Source organism: Typopeltis vanoorti, chromosome 1 (assembly GCF_054136105.1).
Source record: "Typopeltis vanoorti isolate ZY-2024b chromosome 1, IOZ_Tvanoo_1.0, whole genome shotgun sequence".
Classification (NCBI taxonomy): Eukaryota; Metazoa; Arthropoda; class Arachnida; order Uropygi; family Thelyphonidae; genus Typopeltis; species Typopeltis vanoorti.
Window position 1 is genome coordinate 93,336,364 of NC_143549.1, and position 14,746 is coordinate 93,351,109.

The 14,746-nt window shown below is 34.8% G+C and overlaps 1 protein-coding gene across 4 annotated transcripts in view; it reads right to left on the bottom strand.

The window, feature by feature from the left end:
• The window catches only part of PIG-U (phosphatidylinositol glycan anchor biosynthesis class U), a 276,485-nt gene that overhangs the window by 121,959 nt on the left and 139,780 nt on the right, over nt 1-14,746 (bottom strand). For all 4 annotated transcript variants that reach the window (XR_016548865.1, XR_016548864.1, XM_090398373.1 and 1 more), the window contains 2 exons: nt 4,457-4,581; nt 3,711-3,853 (listed from right to left, as the gene is read on the bottom strand). Coding sequence is in view for 2 of the 4 variants with exons in the window: in XM_090398373.1 (XP_090254499.1) it covers nt 3,711-3,853; nt 4,457-4,581 (268 nt within the window). In the remaining 2 variants the exon portion in view is untranslated. The remainder of the gene's footprint in view (nt 1-3,710; nt 3,854-4,456; nt 4,582-14,746) is intronic.

Below are 14,746 nucleotides of genomic sequence, written 5' to 3' on the forward strand. Positions count from 1 at the left end.
TGCACATTCGATTACATTTTTAATTAGTGGGTTATCATGTAGGCGAACATTTTTGGCATGTCCTCAGTAGTGAGTCTATATTGATTTTTCTCTTTTATGTGCTCTAGAGAGACAGCAAGCAAATTATACTGTTTATTGTTGTAATTATATAAAAGTGGGACTGGCATAATTGTAAGCATCCATACTGACACTTTCCTTACAGTTGCATTCTCAGCATAAGTGAGTTTACCACTGGATGTTCCAACCCTTGTGGCATGCTGCCTGTTGGCCTCCTGGTATGGGCTCACTATTCAGTTTTTAATTTTTGAAATCTCCTCTTCATCCCTCCACTGGGTAATTTTTTATATATAAAGAGTAATATCAAATTGGGACCTCCTTGATGTCTCAGATGAAGAGATTTACTCTAAAATGAAAGACTACTTATACATAGGAGTGGTCAGCTGGTTCCCACCAGGAATATGATACTTCCTTTCATCACACGTGAACTACCAAGAACTATGAAAGTGGGTAGTTCATGTATGATGAAAGGAAGTATCATATTCTGTGGAAACTAGCTGTTCTCAAAGAGTAATATCAAATTGGGACCTCTTTGATGTCTCAGATGAAGAGAATTACTCTAAAAGAACAGTTCCAAGTTTTGTAAGAAGTAACCACAATTGGTGTTCCCTTGATAGGTGTCATGTGAAGGAGATGCTCTGATTAGGCCTGTTTTAGTTTCTGAGAAAATCTCCACAGAGTTTCACTGATTTGGGTGATCCTGTCAACCCTTCTGAATGAGGGTGGCATTTTCTCTGGTGGACATTCTTCAGTCGAGTGTAATATTTAAAAATGTTGATGTGTTTGTTGCCACCTCTGGAGCTTTTTTTTTTTTGCTTCTTTTTGTTTTCAGTTGATGTTTGTTGAATGCTCTGATAAACTTGAGGATGAAAAATTACTCATTCTCAAAGGGAGGGAGTTTGATTCAGTGCAAGAGCTCCTCATCCACTATATACGCTCACTCTCTGGCAAACAATGACTGCATGCTGGAGTGGAACAGCAGAGTTATCCTGGATGCTATACCAGCACCATAACAAACCTTGGGCCCTCTCCTTACAGACAAATAGGGAAGGAGACTTACTGCAATATCACTGAACCTTAGCCTACTAGTCAAATGATCCTACCTGGATCATCCAGGACTGCCCATCTTGCCAAAGCAAAGGCTGAAGTATGCAAGACTACCAGGATCCCCCTTTCTAGATGTCCATGGGTCAGACTGCACAAAAAACAGGGCCAACCAGCATCATCACTAGGAGATCCTTTCCACCAAAACAGATGTTCCACATGGAAGAGCAAATAAGTAAGATAAATGGAGTATACTATTATCAGAAAAGCTGTGGATACAATTAGTGCTGATTGAGAGTAGGCAATTTAGGTATAGCAGAAAGAGAGCATGCAATAGCATAGAGCTCAGTAGCCATCCACAATGATACATAGTGAATAACCAGCAAAAAAAAAAAAAAAAAAAAAAAAAAAAAAAGCTAGCTATCTAATTACAGAGGGGGAAGATACACCAGAGCAATTTGCTTAGCAGGCCTGAGACGATCAAATGCTTTCAAAATGTCAAGGGCAACAGCATTTCTACTCAACAGACTATCATGTTATAGTACCTTCCATCTCTTGTATCTTAGTGGCTTGCATCCTTTCCTCAAAGTTTTCCACCAATGCAGAGCACACGAGATTGATACTTTGTCATCCTCTTCCTGCTATATACTAACCTTAAATCCCAGCCACAGTTTTGGTAACGACAGTACAACCCAATCCTTTTCTTCATTTGACAAGTCTTTTAGTGCTCAAAGCATTCATAACAAATGTTTTAAACATTGATCTCCTGCTATTCTGTGGTGAGAATAGCAACCTTGCAATCTTTAATGCTACCAAAACACAGTCCTGTTTTACATGTTGCAAGAAAGAACTTCCTTTACTTTTCCTTGGCTTTGATAATATCTAGATCTACAGGCAACATCAATTTCTCTGCTTGGGCTGATTCCTGGCATAAACACATCCACACCCTCCATGCCAAACACCATAAAAATCCCACATCTGTTCAACCTTAGGATACTGTTCTCACAGAGAGATGCAACAAGAAATTTACAAAGAATATTTATTTATTTATTTATTTATTCATTCATATGGAGTTTCTGTATACTTAATGGATGATCTTTCTCCAAATCCCCTAACCACTTATGTTCTATCGAACTGGTTTCCACCATTCTTCCAAACCTATAAAATGCAAGTAGCTGATGATCACATTTATTCACAATTCCAATAAAGAAATTATTTTTTATTCCATTTGCTCTGCCTTTATCCTCAGAGCCTTACTCATGTAGTATTCTTCAAACTACCTGCTGTTCAAAAGACATCAATTATTTTTTTTCTCTCAAAAGAGTTTTCATTAAATAAAATGTCAGTGCACTTAGCCTAGTGGCTATGCACTTCACAACCATATGCCTGGGAAAGGAGTGTCCTAGGTTCGATTCCCGTCGACAGCGTGAGGAGCTTAAGGATCTTCCTCAGCCATAGCCAAGTTAGCCGGTCTTCGATGTGGACAGCAGGGTTTTCCACCACAGTTTATCTGGGGTTTTTCATCCCGCAAGCAGGCAAACCAGCCCCGTGAACACACATAGATACAGTCAGGAATACTTAAGACAATCCCTCCAGCAATAGGTCTGAATTGTCAGCTATGCTGCTCAGGAGCCCAGATAAAAATAGGAGGGATTGAGGTGGTGCCGTACCTCTCTGTAAAAGGGGCTCATAACTGTTGAATCACCATACGAAATGAAAATGAAATTAAATAAAATTACTGACTGGTACTTAAAAGTAGTTCTGATTTTGAAAGACTATTGTAGCGGCTGCTTGAGATCATCAGATACAGATGTTCTACAGGCCATAAAACAATACTTTTTTTAAACACTGTGGTGGCCTCTGAAGTAAGGAGAGAGAGAGAGAGAGAGAAAAAAAAAAAAAAAAAGATGGTGGCCAACTCTCTTACAGATCTTGTTCAGGTCCGAGAACAAGTTTGGAACAGTTGGGCATGGTTGTTTTGAATTATGAAAAATCCAAGTTTTCAGGAGGGAAAAATCCCACCACCTCTGTATGAGATCAGCTAACAACATCCTCAATTAACAAGCCTACATTAAGATTCTTCACATTATTGACTTATTCAAAACTAAGGTCTTTCCACCAACGGTCATCAATAGCAACTAGGTTAGCTACAGTTGATAATGCCCTTTTAGTGTAAAGGTTTAGGTTCAAGTCACATCTTAAATGCCAGAAGCCTTTACAAGGACTCCAAAACAAGATAAATTAACCTATCTAATAAGGATGTAGTATCCCCTCCCTCACTCGCTTAGAAACTGAAGTCCCCCCCCCCCCCTGCAAACCATGCAACCCAAAGGATTCACATACTGGCAGACTATTATGACAGGATTAACCACCTTATCATTACAAAAATTAGGTTTATAAGAAGTCAAGTTGCTAAACTATGGAATGATGATATAAAAATGACAATATAAAATATGAAAGTAGTTTTTATATTTTAAGCTTATAATAAATTAAAAACAGAAAAGTATAAATACAAAGAATACAATATCCTTAAGCACCTCGTCACAAAAAACTTCACCTATGCTAAAAATTTGCTTTTCTCATTCTTTTAGAAAGATAAAAATGCTTACCTGACCAGTATTGAAAGCTAAAGTTATTCCAAAGTAAAAATTTGCATTTGCACTTCCAGCAAATATCCACAGGTACCACAAAACAGGAGCGAGAAATGTACAACTAACTATGACACAGCCTATCAAAAAGTTTTGTCGCATATCTGAAATATAGAGAAGGCAATTATAGTTCTCATATTTAAAACTGATGTCACAACCATGAAAAAAAAAGACAGATCAAGCCCAATCTTTGCTACAAGTTGCCTTCATATTACATTACTTTTTTTCAGTAGCACAAAACCACAGAAAACACAGCAATGCAGAATTTCAGGCACAAAACCACAGCAATGCAGAGCTTGCAATAGTTGAATAATTTATTGGTGTATTTTATTAATGCTACTGCTGTTAGAGTTTCAATGATATATCAATATCATTCCAAATTTTCTCCTTTTATAAAGTGCATAACTTTGGTCGTGATTTATAGCATTCCCATTTTCCACTGTCTCCAGAAGGCAAGAAATATGTTGATTAACTGATATTAGGTTCAAAAAAGAATATACTAATAGGTAAAAACACAGTTGTCTTTTAGATCATGTCCTTTTATGTAGAGTAATACTATGAGCAACTTGTTGCATTATTGGTATAAAGCAAACTCCATATTATAAACAATGTTTGAGTGTATATTAAGTTTTTTTTTTTTTTTTTTTTAAATAGGTACTGAATATACTATGTCTTTTAACAAAATAATGCAACCAAACCATATTTACAAGGAAATAAGTGAGTCCACATTGGCAAAAGTGCCAAGTAAAATGCAACTTCTCCAATACTTGGATAAGACTTGAAAACGGCCATCAGAAGTATTAATACAAAAAGAAGTAACATAGGCTCCCTCCTGAAAATGGAAAATTCCTTTAATGAGGAGTTTAATACTGACAATATTTTACTTATTACTATTACTTACTATTACTAAATGCTAATTATAACATGTTATATTTAACCAATAATGAACAGGTAAAATCAAGGGGTATTTATAGTATTCAATAACATAAAAACATGAAAATAACCTTCTTGTCAATTTCAAAACTGGAAAATTGAACAACGAGACTGACTAGTTCCTGTAGTTCCACAGAAGGTGAATTATTTTACTTAGAAGTAGATAATTTTTTTTTTTTTTTTTTTTTGAGGTTTTAGAAATGACAGCTCGCATAAAGAAACAAACTAGTTCTTGTTTATAAATCTAAACAGCAGAGCAAGAAATGAATACTAGGAATACAGAAATGTTTTGAGAAAATTTAAAGAAAAGAACAAAAGATAATACGAATGATAAGCACCTAAAAGATTTCTATTTGGGGCATGGGCTAGTCATTACTACTACCACACATACTGGCCATTGAAAGTCACTTATGCAGTGTATGTGCAAAATACCTTGGTCACGTGCATTCTTAAATAGTTGTTCTAGGCAACTATTTAAGAATGCTGCTGGTCTGAATTAGAAACTTTTATGCAGATGTATGTAAAAGTCACATATAGTGTATGTGCAAAATATGATACATCGGTCACGTGAATCACCACATGTTCTAGCCGACTATTTAAGAATGCTGTTGGTCAGTAATCGTCAATAGTGCGATTACAATTGGAAAAACAAAGGATCTTTCAGAGTTTAACCCTCCTACCAGCCAATGTGGATGAAATAGCCAGACCACAGCAGTATTTTTCATGGATCAAAACTTCATCAGTATTCTACCCTTTATCAAGTATTTACACCCTCAGCCGCTGTTAATCCCTTAATGGCGACTTTTGAGCATTAATGGATTAAGTGTGGTGGAGCGACTTTTGTGTCACTTCTCTTTACATGTACTATGTTGCTTCAAATTTCCCTTACTTTACTAGGATATTTGATCGTTTTTTTTTTTTTTTTTTTTTTTTTTTTTTTTTTTTTTTTTGCTGCACACAATTTATTTATTGTCTCTCTTTCCAAAAATAAAAACGAGTTTCACATCTGCCAAAGTAAATAATCAATTGTGAAATGACCACAGATCAGCCTTTGCAATGAATATATTTTAGTAATAGTAAATTTCCTTCACTTTACTGAAAATTTTTTTTTTTCACGAATTTTCAAATATTTGTTTGCATTTAAAATATTTTGTCAAATACTTATATTTTTAAGTAACATTTAGTGAAATAAATATAACATTTTGCTTTCTTTCTTTGCAAAATACCTTTATATGGATTGTCACATTTCATTTTAGGAACAATTTTTTTTTAATGAACAACAAATGATTATAAACTGCAATACTCGGTTTCTGATTGTGTCTTTTTTAGTATCAAAAATTTATATCCAATGGTATTTTATCAACGACTCTTTGCCTTCTACTTTTAACTTAAAATTGCAACAGATTTTTTTTTTGTAGGATGCACATTACTATTGTAAAATATTAATATATCGTTGGTTATTTTATTTTTATGTTATCAATTAAATCGTATAATTGATTCTTGTTGGGCTTTGTCTTTGAAAAATCTGCTAATTTTGTTATTTACTCATATGTTATGTTTTGCCCCCTTGTCTAATCTTAATCCTTGGTAGTACTTCAAATTTATGGCCGCTACTAATATATTGCTCGAGTGTGCGAACCCCTGATAATAAAGACAGTGCCTCGGGCTAGAGCCAAATTCTTTGTTAGATTACTAGTGCTCAATCTGATTAAAAACTTTGGAAATTTATTTGTTTAAGCTGCGCCACCAAAATTTTACAGGATAAGAGAATTTTCTTTATCCAAGATTAAAACACTCAGTATGGCACACAATCCTCAATTCCCTATCTTATTCCTATACTATAATCATATGTTTCTCACTTTGCAGTCGTGACAATGTCAAAATACATACGCATAGGTTCAATTTATGAGCAGTGCATTGAATTTAGTGATCAGGCAGGTTATTTGTTTGACAAGAAAATAATTTATACATTACTAAGAAAAAGAGATATATGCAATTGTCATTCAATTATTCAACTATGAGTTTAACATACAGGATCTATTAGCAACTCGATCTAATATATATACACTCCTGTCCCTTAACTAGTCTTGAACTTTTCAGGGACCACGTGCCCTGTAAAACTTTAGCTAATTTTAGATTATCATCATATAAAACTCAGGTTCAGGAATTATCTATTAACATCAGATTCTAGTATTACACTCACCTTAGCTATGATCTCTAGCACAGAGTAACTGATCTCATCTATTGGCATAGTTCCTAAAGTCCTGCATTACTACATAAAGTACAATTCCAGTTAATTTTCATTCACTGTCACAAAATTTTTCTAATTTTCTTCCTACTAGACAAAATGGAAAGTTCTTACTTGGTAGCAAAATCGGGATCTCTCTCTGGCTTTTTCTTGCTAACATCTTTTGAATTCCTGTGGCGCTCGTAATTTCACATCAGTTTCTTTCTAGATGAGTTTCTTTTGCTGCTACATTCCTCTGGCCTTTGTTTCTGGTATGTAGGTCTGGGAATACGGTCATGATTCATTGCCTACGATCCTTGCAAAGCTCAGCTGCCGTTGTCCGACCTCGTATTTCCACATAATCTCCTTGGGTTAGATTGACTTCATTGCCGTATGGAGTCCTAATCTCACGTCGGAATTCTACTTGACCACATAACTGCACTCGGACACTCCACTCCCGACCATACTGGAACATCAACTCTCCGGAAACAACAGGAAAAAAAACCCTTTTCAATGTCGTAAACCTCTATGTATATCCGGCTCAGATGACCTTCCCGCTCTTGCATCATCGTCCACTCGTCACCTCAATACCGTTGCTTGTCGTTGTGTTTCCACAGGAAAACCCCTTTGCAACGCTGACCTTTGCGTTCGTGTTAGCCTCAGGTCACTAATTAATCCTCTTATTTCATCTGGAACTTTAACTTGACCTTGATATACTTATGTACAATTCACCACATATAAAATTTCTATTTTTCTCATACAATACACTCGATAATACAATATTCAAAAATTTTAAAGGAAAAGACATTAACGTTATTTCATTTACACTCAATTTCTCTTATTAACAGAAGTATTTTAGCAGGATTTTTGATACTTGTTAAATCTGAACAATAGGTATTTATTACTATAATTCCTTCTTCTATTCAAGATTTAACACTGTAATATCCAGTGTTTAATCACTGTAGATATGTTAAAAATATAATAGGAAGGATATCCTGTATGGGAATGATCCCAAATTTATGCTCATTTTTAAGATTTTTTACTACAACTCTCCCCTGCCCCTCTCCTTTCCTGGAACTCAGTCACATAACTACTTTGAATTTCTACTGGTTTGAAAGCTTTCAGACAGTATTCAAAATCTCTTATTTCACTTTACCATTTTGACCAAAGAAATAAAGCAATAATATTGTTGTATATTCGAAGCATCTAATTCTGTATTATTTCTTTGCATCTGAAATCAGCTGTTCAGCGGTCTGCTGAAATTATTCTAAGATTTAGAAATACTATGCTATATTTTCAATATGTAAAACTGTTTAATGCATACACAAAAAATGTTCAGTTCTGTTATTTTTGATTTTTTTTTTTTTTTTTTTAATTCTATTACTACTTCTACTGCTGCTGGTTGCAATTTCTGAAATATGTCTTAGTAATGCTTGCCAATAATCCTCTTAGCTGGAGGAAAAGCTAAAACCTTATTTTTTGGGTTGGGAGAGGGGAAAGGAGGATTATAGACCTATTTAATCTGCAGGCAACTGTTACAAACGTAAATCACTTCAGGAACATACTCATTCAGTTTAGTATAAAATAATAGCAAAAGTATAACTACTTCAATAATGTTACATATCTAAACTAGTAGAAGAAAATATCGTTATATCTGCTGATGTTAGAACTCTTACATAAATATTTTTTCTGGCATGAATTCTCTATCAGCTATAATGTAATTAATTTGCAGATTTTTGCACTCTTGTATTGACAAAAGAAATATGTACAGTAATTTCTTCTTTCTACTACAAGGAAAAACCAGATAATAACAGAAGAAAAATATGTAGTACTTTCTTTTTCATTGGATGAATTTACAATGTTCTTTCTTTGTGTTTTGAAATGAAAGTGCAAATGATTATTTTCTCACCATTTTTGCCAATAGGAAATCTGCTGAGAGTTTATTTTTCACTTGGTTAGACTATAATAAGTTTAGTTATATCCCACTTTATCCAAGTGTGAGCAAACAAAGTTTGCGCCTGAAAGTATCTTCAGGACTGGGGTAAGGTAGTGCAACAACCAGGCAACTCGTTGCAAAGGTGGAGAAAGATCTCATCACTCCTATCTCAGTATTATCCCACTGACAACCATATCAAAAGAACATGCCCAGCAGGCAGCACACTAAAGTGCCTCCTGCAGTAACTGAATATTTTATAGGCAGAAATGCCTTGTTTTGTTTTCCATCTTTCTGATTGATTAGCAGATATTCAAAACATTCTGATATTGCATATGTAGGATGACAGTGTTTTTAAATATTAATTTTCCCTATTACCCAATGTCACATAACCTCCTGATTTATAATAATCGGGAAATAATGTGTATATTTCCTGATTTATAATTGGTGTCGAAAAATTAAATGTTATGTAGAACAATTACTATGGAAAAATAACAAATTAAATAAAAACCGTACCTATGTTTCATAACAGTTTTCAGGTATGTGGTAGTGTTGCAGCAGGAGGTGTGTGTGTGTGTGTGTGTGTGTGTGTGTGTGTGTGTGTGTGTGTGTGTGTGTGTAAAACTATCAAAGTCAAAATAAAGTTCAATCGTATTGTGAAAATATGAAATTTCACATTTGATGCATGCACATATAAATATTTTGTGTCAGAGAATATACACAAAAGTATCGCTTACTTTAAAATTGGAGCAAAATATATAAACTAGCAGAAAATATATACATATCAATTTAAATAATAACCGTTTATTTCATTTTGTAAAGACCAATTATACAGGGAAACCAACAAGGTGAAAGTGCAAAAAACAGTAGATTACGATATTTTGAAAAAAAATTAGTGATATGATTAAAGAATTGCATATTATTCTCTATAAAGCAAAGTCGTCAAAGAATAATTCACAGATTTCCTGAAGGAAATCTGTGAATTATTCTTAGAAATATTATTTTGAACAAAGATAACATAATCTAGAACGTTGGCAGCTGTTTTTTTTTTTTTAAATAATATTTGAAATAATTATCATGAATTAATTTCTTCAAAAACAAAGAAAATGTTCTGTTGAGTACGCAATTAGACAAAATTAGCAAAAAAACATTAAACTTTGGTTCTCCAAGGTAATGCAATATTTAAGTGAAGAAAGTATGCAAGGATTTCTATTTTTTCCTGGAATTTAAAACTGTACAATAAAAAGAGAAAATAAAAATAATATCCATATTTTCAGTCTCTATAATATAGCTAAGAGTCCAGTTGCCCAGCATAAAACAAGGAACTGAATTTCTTGTTATAGAGAACTGAGACTCAGCTGCAGGAGATAATCTGGTTAAGAGTTCTCTACAGCGTGAGGGATTATTGCACCTTTTAAAGGACAGAACAGCCAAATTGCACTTCTTATCCATGTTAATAGAAAGGGGGATAGTAAATCCTTTTATGTTTTTATAGCCGGGTACGAAACTCGGATCGAAATCCATAGAGTTTCATGCCGAAAAAACTACCGGCGAACCCAAATGTAAATGATGACTTGGGTAGTACAACACCAGGACAACTCCATGCAAAGGTGGAGGTCTTATCCATGTTTTTTCAACAGGTGTATTGAATCGTATCCAGATTTAGCTGGACGTATATATATGCCCTGGCCGGTTGGAGGGTTAATAAGGGCTATTGAGGTTGCCCATCTGGCTGGAGTCACAATTTTAAAAACAGCAGAGCAGATTGGTTTCTCAAATTGTTAGATATCCTGGGTGTTCAAATCAGTGGAAAAATAACCCACATTGCTTGTCTAAGAGGCATAACTGTGGTCCTAAGAAAATAGGTCAGGAATGAGATCACCATTGTCTAAGAAGGCTTGTACAGATGAAAGAACTTCCTGTGTGCAGCAACTAACCGAGCATTTAATGAAGGATGTTCCTGATCCATATCTCACTGAACTATGCACATAACCGATGAATAAACGTTTCTAATTCAGTTGCCTGTATGTGTATGTTACAACATAAATATGTGTAAAAATTTACATGGAGAGAAGACACAAGATAGGAAAAGTTTTGAGTATGATTGTTGATATTGATATTTTCATACTAATTGTTCAAAAAGAAAGAGTATACAGAGTATATGAAGGAATATAACCTACGAAGTGAAAGCTGCTTACTTCTGAATATGATAAAATTTATCACATGAAAAAAACATAAGAAAGTTTTTAAAGGATTAAAGCCAAGCAGCTTTCTAAGGTGAAATGCAGACTCAAACATAAAGGAAAAAAATGAAAGTCATCAAATTTCATAGATTCAGTGGCAGATGAAGCAATTGCTGATATGTACCAGAGGCTTAGAAATAGAAAAAGGAATCAGATATAATAAAGGTGATAACTGAAGATATTCTGGAAGCATTGAGTAATTAATCTGAAAAAATATTAAGGAAGATCGAGGATTTATTGAGAAGGATAACTGTTAAGAGTGCTCCGAAAAGATAAATTTTTGTTAAAAAATTGTATTATTTTATATATTGTGTTTAAATATTTACTAACAACTAAATTACATCAGAGTATTATATATATTACTAACTTCCTATCTATAATTTTCCTCCAAATCAGTCTGTTACTTGTCAAGACTCCAATATTATCATTACCAGATCTTATATTTCTATCGTCTAAGGCACTTTGTACCATATCAATCCACCAATATCTTGGACTTCCTCTGGGTCGTTTTCCCGCCAACCTGCAGAGAATACTTGTTTTGCTAATCTTTCCTCGCCCATTCTGTTTAAAGTGACCATACCACCTGAGATTAGCTCTGCTAACTCATTCCTGGATGCTGACAATGTCAAGTTCTTTCTTAATATCCTCGTTTTTAATATGATATTGCTATTGATGCCATCTGTTCACGCCTCTAATCTTTCTCAGGCATCTCATATCTGCGGTCTCTAGTCTTTGGTTAAGTGTTTTACTTCTGACCCAGCCTCAGATCCATAAGTTAAAACTGGTTTGAACACATTCTTCTATACAGCTAATTTAGTGTTCCGACTAATTTCTCTCTTATTCCATATGAATTTATTCAATTGACTGCCTACCATACCAGCTTTGTTGATTCTGTTGTCTATTTCCATATTAATTTACCATCTTCAGTAAAAATCATGCCTAAGTAGCTGAAATGTTTTTCTTGTTCCACAGGTTCCCCGTTCACAACACAGTTGACATTTTGAACAATTCTAGCTATTTTCATTGTCCTTTTAATGTTGACCTTCACCATATCTATTACAATAGTTATTCAATTTAGTCAGGGAATCTTGCAAACTTATAGTGGATTTATTTAGAAGTATAACATCGTCTGCATAAAGCAAAGAGCTGACAATAACATCTCCAATTCTGATATCATGTTTAATACCACTTTCCTTCATAACGTGATCCATATAGATAATGAATAACAGAGGGGATAACGTACATCCTTGTCTCACACCAGATTTAACATTAAACCATCTTCGTGTACTTCCTTCAAATCTAACTGCTGACTTACAACTCAAATAAAGACTAATTATTGCTTGATATAATGCCCCATTGACACCATATAACTGTAGCTTATTGAATAGCTTCTCTCTTGGCACCTTGTCGTATGCCTTTTCCAGATCGACAAAGCTTAAATACAGATCTTTGTTATATTCCCATGCTTTCTCAACCATCTGTTGTAAAGTGAAAAGCTGATCCTGACAGCTTCTATTTGGCCTGAATCCAGCTGGTTCTTTACCAAGCTTTTCTTCCACAATTCTTCTCAACCGTTTCTCAAGTATACTTGCATAGATCTTGCCAGGAACACTCAGTAGGGAAATACCTCTGTAATTGTCACATTCAGTTTTATTTCTGTTTTTATATAAGGGTACTATGAGAGCTCTACTCCAATCATCGGGAATTCGTCCCTCTGTCCAGGCTTTCTGAACTATGCAGTGCAGCCGCTATAAGACTTTTATACCACCATACTTCAGCATTTCTGGTTAAATATCATCTATTCAACTGGCTTCCCACTATACCAACCTTGCTTATTCTGTTAATCTATTCCCATATTTAATTCAACATCTTTATGGAAAACTGAAGAACATCTAAACAATTAAGCGTGTAATTTTCCTACAAGTTTACCACTATACTGTCCGACCACACATGTGAGAACCCTGGCTGGCACAGTGCCAAGAAGAGTCAATTCATGATGAAGAAAAAGGAATAAGGCAATGTATGAATTCATCACCAACACATAAAATCATGTACTTTAATAATATGTAAAATTTTCCAATCATTGTATAAGCAAAAAAGTTACCACTTTAAAAACTAGAATTTTCATAAAAGAAAAGCTAATTTTCCGATGTACAATAATAAACACCTGATCATTGATTACCTTATTATCAGAATGGATTCGCTGCCTTCTGCCATGGGGAAGTGTCAATGGTAGAAGTAATTTAGTATATTTATTTTCCTGTCTATTTCCACAGTTTTTGTCTTTCTGTTGCTAATTTTAATACCAAATTTGTTACAGCAAGCCGGCGTATAAGACGCACTTTTTTTTTTTGAAAATAGGTCTAAAAAACAGGGTGCGTCTTATACGCCAATACTCAGTTTTTTATTACTTTCATTTCTGGAAATTTTCTGTGTTCTGAGTTATGCGATTTCTTTCTTGCTTCCTTGCAGTGTGTGAGAGCATTCCAGTTACTGGAATGCATTCTAGTATTCCAGTTATGGATAGATAACATTTGGTCTAGGTGCCCAGGCAGACTGTTGAAGAGGCCTGCCCTGATAATATGGGATCAGTTTCATTTTCACAGAACAGAAGATGTTAAAAATAAACTCAAAGAATTGAAAATTCAGTTAGCTGTAATTCCAGGAAGTCTAACTAGTCAGATTCAACATACAGATGTCTGTATTATAAACACCATTTAAGGGATTTATGAAGGAGAAGTGGAACATGGCATCCAGAAGACTGCTGGATACAGTCTTCTGATTTTGAGGTTATGGCATCATGAAGAAGCTTAGCATTTCGCAAGTTTGTGAGTGGGTCAAAGCTTCATTGGATGCTGTGAAAACTGAGACAGTGATTAAATCATTTAAGATGTGTGGAATTAGTAATGCACTGGATGGTACAGAGGACAATTTGTTATGAGGATTCAGATTCTGATTTAGAGGAGGTTTCAAGTGTCTCTTCATTTATCTCTGGAGATGAATTTCTGGGTTTTGACGAAGAAGATTAAAAAGTGGGTACTCTTTCCTAGTTAGATTAGGTATTTGTTGAAAGTAGACCTACTTATTACTTTATATTAGAAATACTATAAATTCATTATAATATTCAGTGATAAAGTTTTTTTCCTAAAAAATGTGTACAAAAAAGGGGGTGCATCTTATATACTGCATCAAGGGCGGGTGCGGTTAAAGAAGCGAGCCCAGCAGGGGGAGAGGATGTTGCGAGTGGGAACAATGAATGTTGGAAGCATGACTGGAAGGGGAAGAGAGGTGGCAGACATGATGAGGAAGAGGAAGTTGGACATTTTATGTGTGCAGGAGACAAGGTGGAAAGGGGGAAAGGCAAAGGAACTGGGAGATGGATATAAATTGTTCTACTCTGGAGCGAATAACGAGGGAAGAAATGGTGTAGGAATTGTGGTGTGTGGCAGAATGAAGGGTGAAGTACTGGTAGAAGGAACGACAGGATCATGCGAATGAAATTGGGTCTTGGAGAAGAGCGGGTGGTCGTATTATGTGTATATGCCCCGCAAGTTGGTTGTACAGCAGAAGAAAAAGATGAGTTTTGGAACGTGTTAGATGAAGAAATGAGGGAATTGGAAGAAAATGAGATGGTGATTGTTGGAGGAGACTTGAACAGGCA